The sequence below is a fragment of the Glycine soja genome, chromosome 2 (assembly GCF_004193775.1).
Source record: "Glycine soja cultivar W05 chromosome 2, ASM419377v2, whole genome shotgun sequence".
Taxonomy (NCBI): Eukaryota; Viridiplantae; Streptophyta; class Magnoliopsida; order Fabales; family Fabaceae; genus Glycine; species Glycine soja.
In genome coordinates this window covers 3,502,563-3,513,861 of record NC_041003.1, presented here as the reverse complement: position 1 = coordinate 3,513,861, position 11,299 = coordinate 3,502,563, and the positions used below count along the sequence as shown (strand labels likewise).

General features: G+C 32.5%; 1 protein-coding gene across 1 annotated transcript; it reads left to right on the top strand.

Moving 5' to 3' along the window:
* Window positions 1-1,886: 1,886 nt before the first annotated feature.
* On the top strand, window positions 1,887-10,351 carry LOC114380636 (copper methylamine oxidase-like). Its single transcript, XM_028339724.1, has 12 exons — window positions 1,887-2,336; window positions 4,323-4,432; window positions 5,114-5,419; window positions 6,038-6,150; window positions 6,249-6,579; window positions 6,682-6,897; window positions 6,992-7,228; window positions 7,595-7,780; window positions 8,315-8,455; window positions 8,868-9,136; window positions 9,535-9,616; window positions 9,929-10,351. The coding sequence occupies exons 1-12, from the start codon at window positions 2,168-2,170 to the stop codon at window positions 10,049-10,051; spliced, it is 2,283 nt and encodes a 760-aa protein (XP_028195525.1). The 5' UTR covers window positions 1,887-2,167; the 3' UTR covers window positions 10,052-10,351.
* Window positions 10,352-11,299: the final 948 nt, after the last annotated feature.

Here is an 11,299-nt window from a genome sequence, read left to right as displayed (position 1 = left end):
AGTGTCTGTGATGTTGCATGAGGAATTCTAACCAATCAAATGAGGTATGCTATGGTATAAGATTATAAGTAAGGAAGATGAAAATTTTTGTTATTCACCCGTAAAAAATGTTATTTAATATCAAATTCTTTCTTATAAGATTATAAGTAAGGAAGATGAAAATTTTTGTTATTCACCCGTAAAAAATGTTATTTAATATCAAATTCTTTCTTATAAGATTATAAGTAAGGAAGATGAAAATTTTTGTTATTCACCCGTAAAAAATGTTATTTAATATCAAATTCTTTCTTAAAAAATGTTGATAGTATTATGATTCCCAACAATTAAACAATACTAGTTAAGTTCCAATAGTAGATAATTTCTTATTGTTGTGTCATTTGTGATGACAATCAATAAATTTTAAGGTGAAATGCTTTTTTTTATATCGGATTATGTATTTCAAAATTTGTGTTTAATTTTTATATCTAGATAATTATATGATACTTTTTTAAGAGTGTGCTCTAGGGAGGGATTGAAAATCTTAGTAAAAAATCATGAGAAATATATATATATATATATATATATATACTCACTTTGATCTCAAATATAAGAAAAAAAATATACACACTAACTATAATCACATTTAGTTACATCAATTTCAATTAAAAAATAGTTTTTTAAACTTATCTTTCATTGAAATTTGGTATCAAAGATAAAAAAGAGTTATTGAAACTCACTTTAATTAAATGAAGAATATTTTAGAAATGACAACATTAGATAAGTTAAAGTTACTTGTATTTTTTGTTAAATTTAAGACCAAGAAAAAAATGTTTTTTTTCTTATACTCCCTTTGTATTTATATATGAGATCCACTTAACTAACTCACCAAAATTAAGAAAAGTGATTAATTTAGTTAATAACAATATATTTGTCTTCAATTTATAATTTTTTTTTCTAAAATTATCCTTATCATTAATACTTCTTTTTATTTTAATAATATGTCAATACAATCTCTTTCTTCTTTTAATAAGAGATATTTGTAGTCTAAAAATGAAATATTATAAATCCGATCTTATAAAAAAGAATAAACATTATTTAAAAATTGAGTCTTATAAATAAGAACAATTCAACAAAGTGTATTTGAAAACAAATGGAGTAGGAAGAAGAAAAAAAAAGACACACTAACTAAGAAAATTGATTTACCATATTTAATTAGATCAATTTCAGTTAATTTTTTTCTCAACTTTTTTTTTAATTAAAACTTGATATTAAAGTTAAGAAAAAAGTCATTAAAACAAACTGTTCAATTATATGAAAAATATTTTAAAAATAATAACATTAAATAAGATAAAATTAATAAAAAAAATTATTATATTTAAGAAAAAATATTTTTTTATATTTAAAACCAGAGGAATTACTACTTATATTTTGACAAAGGTAGTAAAAGATTTTGAAAATTTATCTTAATAGAATATTTATTAATGACAAAACTCATTAAATTTATAATAAAATTTATTAATGACAAATATTTCTTATTTTAATTTTGAATATTATTTTTGTTAATACAAATGTTTTATTTTTTTCTATATAACAAAACTCATTAAATTTATAACAAATATCGTAATAAATACATTGAGACTTTGAGCTGTATCCTCAACTCGCACCTCGTTATAAGTTCCACTTCCCTTGGATTTTGTGTTGTTGGGTCATATTATTCATTCGTTGGTTGCTGAATGTTGCCGAGTGCTGACTGGCCACAATGTCCGAAACAGTCTAAACTATTGGTGCCTCTCCTCTGTCAGCGTCACCGACAACAAACATGAGCGGCGAAGAAAATTAAAAAAAAAAAACAACAACACAGAAACGATATCGATCATTATTAACTTTACCGAACCCACTTTCCTCACGGAAAAGCAGTGGTGGCTTGTCCCTATTCATTGAATGAATCGATAAGGTGTCCATATCTATCATCAAATCATTCAAATGCACCTGTTGTTGTGATTGTGAAACTAAAACACCGTATCTTATCGATCTTCAAACACAGCAAAACAGTGGCAGCAGTTATTTTGAGGTTGTTTTGTTGGGTGGCGGCGGAGAGTGGAAGCTGCTAATTAAAGGAAGGAAAGCATTGCTGTGTGTCAGTGGAATACAACTACTACAGTTACGGTTAGCTCGCTAACCCTTTACAATGGCCACAACTCAGGAACAAAAAGCCACGCCAAACATTCTCAATAACACCACCACCACCACTTCTTCTTGGGCTGATCCCCTCCGCAACCGACCCTCCGTCGCCACCGTCATCTCCGCCGTTGACTCCTTCTCCGATCCTCCTCCCAACACCACTTCCACCACCAAAGGTACATATAACAACTCTTTCACTTTAATTTATGCTACTCCTCATATATATTGAGAAATTATTAGATAATTTTAAATTATTATATGTCCATGATTTCGACCAATCTAATTTTCGTATGACACTAATCAAATTTTTGTAATGTACTGACTAGAAAGAATTATTAATTGTCATGTATAGATTAGTACTTACTAGTAGCTAGAGATCATGATAGTACCAAACTACTTAATAACTTAAGGATAAAATAAAATTTAGATGTAGTTCTTTTGGAGTTTTAACTCGGTAAGTCTTTATCATACGGATAATTAAGCTGAAATTTCAATTCTAATAAAAAAAATACCAAAAAGTTATATAAGAAAGTAGATTTGTCCTATTTTTTTATTTTTTTTTAGAGGAGTTATGTCCTAATTCTTGTCGCTCACTTTTAATCCTGATAGTTTTTCAATAGCTAAAATGATTTCTCTTAGAAAGTAATAAGTGTGTAACTTAACAAGGATAAAGCAATGTATAGGAATAAAACATAAAGGAGTGTAATAATATTTAAATAAAATAAGAAGGCTTTCATTACATTTTATATATTTCCTTTTTTATTTAAATATATTACTTATTTTTTTCTCTGTCAATTTACCTCACATTTCTATTACATTACTTTTAATTATTGGACGGAAAGTTAGGCGACGGACTTAATTTTAGTAATTGGGAAACTATGAGCTACAAATGTGACCAATTAGAATTAAAAGAATAGAATGCATACATAAATTGACATGAAATTGTTTTATCTTAATTAATTGTCTCAACTCTCGTGTTTGTGTTTGAGTTCTGATATGGTATATAGTTATATCAAAACTCAAAGATAGAATTTTGTCATCTATAATCCTTTGAACAAAATTGCCTGCAGTTGATAATACCAATTGTGTTTATACCAAATAAAAAAAAGAAGAATTAAGACAACCAAAACTATGAATAAGTAAACATATATGAATTAAAAATACAATTAAACCTATATATTATGTGGAAGAATAAGTAACTTTTTCTATCTAAAAAATAAAAAGGAACTAGTATACTTCGAATCCAAGTATCATTGAATTGATTTATTTCATGTTCATTTATTTTATCTTCCTCTATACTAATATGCTAATTCAAATAATTTTCACATAAATTCGACTATCATTTTCCCCCAGTATTCACAGCTACAAAACATATCAGCTCACTTGATAAAATAAACATTGCTGTTCCCATGTTCCGGGTCTTAATATACTTTTCTTTTATCTTTTGGTGTCAATTTCTTATTCCTTATTTAACTTGTCTTTTGGGAGAACTTAGTTGAATTTATTGTCATTTCTGTTTTAGATTGATGCACATGTTGAGACATTTAAAATAATCAACCAATTGGCAATGTGGAAGCCTACACGATTGGTTATTTACGGCATTGTGTACTTTGCAGTTTTTTTTTATCGGAAGGAATCGAAGACAATAGTATTAGGGATTTACAATAACTCAGGGCAAATTACTCAACCAATTGAGCTAAACCCCTTTGATGTGTACTGTGTAGTTTATGTAGTCCCTTTGTGTGTGTAGTTGGAGAGGAACATTAATTTATATTTTTAAGGATGTTTCTTAGCTCCAAATATTGATCTGGGATATAATCATGTCATTGGCTTCTTTGAACTAAAGAGTGTTGCTACTTGGATTTTCGAGAGATTCAGAAGCTTTGCTGCAATATTAAAATATTGTTTAAAACCAATCTTGGGCCTTCATCTAAAAATTTAAGCTGGTAGTGTTTGGTGAAGACACATGACTGGTTTTATATCTCGAATACTTCTTACTTCTCTTCTTTTCCAGTTTTTCTTGGACTTTTTGTATTTAGTCTCTCTTTTTTATTCAAAGGATTTAGTATCCTCTCCCTGGTTAGTGGTTGTTGCTCCCTTTTGTCTTTAATGAAATTTCTTCTTCTATAAAAATTATTTGTTTTGCTTACTTCCTGGCATAGGTATCCCAGTCATGACCAGAGCTCAAACCTGCCACCCTTTGGATCCACTATCAGCTGCTGAAATATCAGTAGCTGTAGCTACAGTTCGAGCTGCTGGGGCAACCCCTGAGGTAGATTTCTTGATTTTCTTTCATTGATTGACCTTAAATTTATTACCTAGTACTAGTATGGTTATGTTAGACATTTTGTAACTTCTCTAAATCCTCATGTTTGTATGTTGATGAAGTGTGTGTTTGGTTCAATTTATTTTGAAGAACGAGTCACTTATGTTTGCCCGCTTAATGATAACCTTTCAAAAATAAAGGTCAAACACATAATTTAGTCTTTGATACCTGCCGCAAATTCTTAATATAGTCCTTCTACATAAAAACTTATTAAATTAGTCCCTATACGTCCAGTGCAAATGTTACTGGTTTGGTCTTTGCCGTCATGACGTTGTTTACGCATTTTTAATTTGAACCCTGTACATTTATTGCATTCTTAATTTAGTCCCGATATGTGTAGCGCATTAATAATCTGGTTCCTATATGCGTAGCCGCATTCTTAATTTGGTCCCGATAGCAATTAAGAATGTGATACACATATAGAAACCAAATTAAGAATGCATAAAGTAACGGCAGGAACCAAATCGATATGTTTGCAGATATAGAGACTGATTTAACAAGTTTTTATGTACAACGACCAAATTAAGAATCCGAGACCCGTATAGGACTAAATTATGTATTTAACCAAAAATCAACAATTGGTTCTCCAGATTCATCATGTGCAAAATTATTTGATTATTTTGTTAGGTGAGGGATAGCATGCGCTTTGTTGAAGTAGTCTTGGTAGAACCAGATAAGCAAGTTGTTGCATTAGCAGATGCATATTTCTTCCCTCCTTTCCAGCCATCATTGCTCCCCAGGACTAAAGGAGGACCTCTGATTCCTACTAAACTTCCCCCAAGGAAAGCACGATTGGTTGTTTACAACAAAAGGTCAAATGAGACAAGCATATGGATTGTTGAACTTAGAGAAGTACATGCAGCAACTCGAGGTGGTCATCATAGAGGCAAAGTAATTTCTTCTGAAGTCGTTCCAAATGTTCAGCCACCAATGGTAAATATGTTATTTTATTTTATACTTTCATAAAATCTTGCTGCTCATTAGGATTTGTAGTCTTTCTTATCCTCATGCTTATTGATAACTGCAACCTTTTTTATTTTGCAAAAATTTTCCGTCACATAGATTTTTTGTTCACTTTCCTAATTTAAATGCCTTTGCTAAAATTTGCATTAATGCCTTTGCTAAAATTTGCATTAAACATTTAGAATAGAAGTCACAACAAACAGTAGTGGTTCTTTGTTGATCTTTAGAAGCCAGTGGCACAATCAATTTTAGTTTTACATTACTTCATGGTGTGAGTTCAATTTTCAGAATTTAAATGGCTTAGGTAATACTTGTGTGGAGAGCTTAAAGAATTTGAATCTGTACCAACAGGCCAATACTGATGGTTCTTTACTAATCATTACTTGTTGGTACATTATTTTTTTGTTTCAATATAACTATTCAAAATCAATCATCCTGCATCTCATCCACAATGATTTAGTTGAAAGAGAGAAATATTGACAGAAATTGTGTTAGGCTACAAACATGATGTGGTATTTTTTATTGATTTACGATCCATTAGTTTCAAATCAACAAAGATTTGTGTTATTCACTATAGTATACATACAGGATGCTGTGGAGTATGCTGAATGTGAAGCTGCTGTGAAAGATTTCCCTCCATTTCGTGAAGCAATGAAGAGAAGAGGGATAGAGGACATGGATCTTGTGATGGTGGATGCATGGTTAGTTGCTAATATGAGATGATTTGAAGACTATACGAAGGTTCATTGAATCATTGATGTCTTTTTCTCTCTAATGCGTGAGGAGCTGAACCTTACAGGTGTGTTGGATATCATAGTGAAGCGGATGCTCCTAGCCGCCGGCTTGCTAAACCGCTAATCTTTTGTAGAACTGAGAGTGACTGCCCAATGGAAAATGGCTATGCACGTCCAGTTGAAGGAATCCATATACTTGTAGACATGCAAAATATGGAAATTCTTGAGTTTGAAGACCGTAAACTAATTCCCCTTCCACCTGCTGATCCATTGAGAAATTATACTTCTGGTGAAACCAGGGGAGGAGTTGATAGAAGTGATGTGAAACCATTACAGATTATTCAGCCTGAAGGTCCAAGTTTTCGTGTCAACGGGCACTTCATTCAATGGCAGAAGGTGATTGTTTGTATCTTACTTTTTCTAGAAGCAAGTTCATTCGAGACATGTAAACTTGTAAGTAAAAGTGTATTTTTTTTTTGTGTGTGCGTGTGTGTGCAGTGGAACTTTCGCATCGGTTTTACTCCTAGGGAAGGTTTGGTTATTTATTCTGTAGCCTATATTGATGGAAGTCGAGGGCGAAGGCCTGTGGCCCACAGATTGAGTTTTGTTGAGATGGTGGTCCCTTATGGAGATCCAAATGATCCTCACTATAGGAAGAATGCTTTTGATGCAGGAGAAGATGGTCTGGGTAAAAATGCTCATTCTCTAAAGAAGGTCAAGGCATTTTCTTCTAATTTAGTCTCAAATTACTCTCCTTTCTCTATGTAGATGAAACTAAAATTTATTTTGCTTGGTGACATTATTGCAGGGTTGTGATTGTTTAGGCTATATCAAGTACTTTGATGCTCACTTCACAAACTTTAATGGAGGTGTTGAAACAATAGAGAATTGTGTTTGCTTGCATGAAGAGGATCATGGTATTTTATGGAAGCATCAAGATTGGAGAACAGGTTTGGCTGAAGTTCGACGGTCTAGAAGGCTGACAGTGTCTTTTATATGCACTGTGGCTAACTATGAGTATGGATTTTTCTGGCACTTCTATCAGGCAAGTTATTGTCTGGATTCATCCATCAGAGTTTGTCTAATAAGATTGATAGAATGGAAACCATGGTTGAGTCCTAGTGATATATACTTTAAAATTAAAAATTCATACAAGTGGGTGTCTCAGGTTCTGCTGTGTATCCTAGCAGGTGAACCAGAAAGAAAAGAAGATTTCATCTTAACTGCATGATTATGAAATCTATTCTTTCACTTAGTATGCTTCTTCTGATTTCCGTTGCTATATTCTGTATTGTTTATCCTAGTTCTGTCCAGGCATTCATATTGACTTTGTGGTGAATTTCAATGTTCAAACATAAGCATATTAATTGGTTAAATCACTAATTGTGTATTTGCTCTCTCCTTCTTTCAGGATGGAAAAATAGAAGCTGAGGTCAAGCTCACGGGAATTCTCAGTTTAGGAGCATTGCAACCAGGTGAAAGTCGAAAATATGGCACGACTATTGCACCTGGATTATATGCACCTGTCCACCAACACTTTTTTGTTGCTCGTATGGACATGGCTGTTGATTGCAAGCCTGGTGAAGCATTTAATCAGGTCAGTGTGCAACTATATACTTTTCAGTTGGCAATGTCTTCATTCTTCAATGCTGAAGTTTGAAAGAATATTTTGGTTGACTCATTCTTCAATATTTTGAGTTCGTGTAATATTGCTGTTCATCTCAAATTTTTTTCTTTAGGAAAAAATATATCATGAAAATCTACTATTTATGTAGCTTGCATTTTGTAACAGAAGCTTAAGCACCAGAATGAATTGTGTTTTGAATAATACCAAATATTAAATGTACACAGTAGGATCTCCTTTTTTAATAATGCCATATTAACTAAATAACGTGATCTTTGACATAGCCACTCATGGCAGTATGAAGTTTCTTTTCTTTTTTACTTTCCTTCCTTTAACTGTTTATTTATCAGTTGAACTTCTTTTATAACTTAATGGTCCATTCTATGGTTCATTTTTGAAAAAAGGGGGAAAAAAGGTCTTCCACTTCCATCAAAACTATAAAATTCATTACTAGTATGTGTTCACAAATAATACGACAAAGTAGTAACAATCCTCTTCCCACTCCAGGTTGTTGAGGTGGATGTCAAAATTGAAGAGCCAGGAAAGAATAATGTTCACAACAATGCATTTTATGCTGAGGAAAAACTGCTTAAATCAGAATCGGAAGCAATGCGTGATTGTAACCCTTTATCTGCTCGACATTGGATTGTAAGTTCCTTCCACTTGTATATTATAAAAAAAAAAATAACAAAAAGAAGAAGCAATGAAACATACAAAATTCCAATTTTTCTTGGCGAATATTTCCACCTCTATTGCTGTAACTTAGGTACTGTGCTAGCAGGGACAGTCGGTGAAATTTTCAAATTTGGCTGCTGCTTTTATTCTTCTCTACATATGAATGATGTTGCATAATGTTTATGCTACATATGTATGTAAAATTCATCATTTGTTTCTTCTACCTTCTCAGTTTTCAAGTTTTCCATGTGCTTATTTCCTGCCAGATACCGGCATATTCAGTTTTTCTGCAGTTATATTTCTCAAAGCTGAGATGGTTTACTTGTTAGAAAACACTCTTTGACATATTTTAACCAGCGTCGCTCAAATGAATTTCTTTTTTTAGGTTAGGAACACAAGGACGGTAAACCGAACTGGGCAGCTAACAGGATACAAGCTAGTACCTGGTTCAAATTGTTTACCCATGGCTGGTTCAGAGGCCAAGTTTCTGAGGAGAGCAGCTTTCTTGAAGCACAATCTTTGGGTCACTCCTTATGTTCCCGGCGAAATGCATCCCGGAGGGGAGTTTCCTAATCAGAATCCACGCGTTGGAGAGGGTTTGGCTACTTGGGTTCAGAAGAATAGATCATTGGAAGAAGCCGATATAGTTCTTTGGTTAGTGCACTAGTTTCTATTTCTATGAGAGTTGATATATATAATTTGCACATGTTCTTATGTATATAAGCATGCTTTATCTATGTTGCACATCCAATACACATTGAGGGATGGCAATTTTTCCCATCATATGGGCATCCTCAGGAGGACTGTCTGATATTAATAATGTGATTGGATAACACCAAGAATCAATTCTACTCCTCAAAATCATGGTGGTACCGTGGAAAAATAGAAGCAACTATTTGTTGTTTTTCCTTCACCATGAAAAATAATTGATTATTTCTCATCACTATGCAAACACACTTTAAGACATCATTGACTGATAATTGTACTCTTTGGGATTTTGTTGTGTTTATGCATTCTTTATACATGTTATCTGATATGAAGGACTATTTCAGGTACGTGTTTGGTATAACACACATTCCCCGATTGGAAGACTGGCCAGTTATGCCAGTGGAACGCATTGGCTTTATGCTTATGGTATTCCACTCAAAGTTAGCGTATTTCATTGCCATTCTTTCTGTGCAAAAATAGAGTGAGATTCATATTGAACTACTATAACATGCTTAGGGTTATCACATAATCTCCTAAGTTTTGAGTGCAATGTAGTTCTTCAGTGTGAATCTCATTTGAAATATCCTAATCCAAAACTGAATGAAGTTCATCTTCGAAATTGTTAAACTGTGCTATGCTTGAGAATTAGGCATAGAGTCTTTGGGCTTTTCAGTAGCATCTGATAATTTTCTGTTCATAGTGTTGCAATTAATTTTTTTCTTGCTATTCATGATGCAGCCACATGGGTTTTTCAATTGCTCCCCAGCTGTAGATGTTCCCCCAAGTGCAAGTGATTTGGATGATAAGGAGAATGGGATGTCTGCAAAGCCTATTCAGAATGGGATGATTGCCAAGCTCTAAAAGGACCAAAAGTAGAGATACTTGATTATGTTTACCATCACCTAAGTGAGTGCATCACTTTAATTAATTAAAAATCGTCAATAACAAAGTTTTTCTCATGGTCCACAGAATAGCTATTTAGGTGATGCATTTGATGTGTAATTGTAAAATGATAGTACTTTATTGGTTTCTCTGAAATCTAAATTGATGCGACGTTCCTATTGTGAGAAATTGAAGTGTGTTGGATTAAAATAAGTTCTCATGTATTATATACTGTTTGCGCTTGGTAAAATTCAGTTTCATATATTTACACAAGGATAATAGTTGAGTCTGTTTCGATATATAGTTGAAAAAAGTGAAGTTTGGTTGAACTTTGTAAACATAAATTTAGTTAAAAATTTGAGTGAAAGTCACGTTTTACCAAACAAGCATGTGTAGCTTTCCATGAAGAGTGAAACTCATTTTGGATGCTTAAACGCTAAACCTAACACCTTGAGTAGTATGAAAAATCTCTTTCTTCATTCTTTATATATGCAACACATGGATAAGTATAATTTCGTCAATACAAAATAGCAAAGTTCTTCATACATAACAGGCCTTTTCTTTCTGGATCCCAACTATCTCAGCCAACAGCCCTTGTAAATAGCAGATTTGGTAATTCCGAATGTAAAAATTTCATTATGAATTTCTTTCTCTAGTGAAAGGAGACACTCTTTGTAATTTTGGGATTAAGTAAACCAAAATGTAAAACTTTTATTTCAGATTAACTAATAATATTAGTATCATTCCAAACCATCCAAATGATGGCCCATAATATGAAAATCCGCAAGATTCCTACCCATTATGAGTTGGTAATCGGTATGATTATGATGGCTCCAAGGATCGTCGAATTAGGGAACAGACGTGTAGATCAAGGCTCATTTAGTAGCTAAGCGAATTGATATGGCAAATATAATTTGATTCGATGAACATTGCAGGTGCATTAGTTTAATGATATAGAGATGTCAGTTAGCCGCCACAAACATTATCTTGTTGACGATAATGTTGTCTCAACTAAAATGGCAGTCATATTACAAATTTGAATAAATTACTTGCACCATCCTATTTTTAATGCTGTACTAATTTTGTTTTTAATGTTACTATCTAGTTAATAGAAAAGATCATTGTCCACTAATTTAAATTAGCAAACTGAAAAACTGTGTTTACAAGTTTTGAAAGTGAAATAAGATTTAAATTGCATTCAACACTAAGAAATTTCTTTGTTCAACA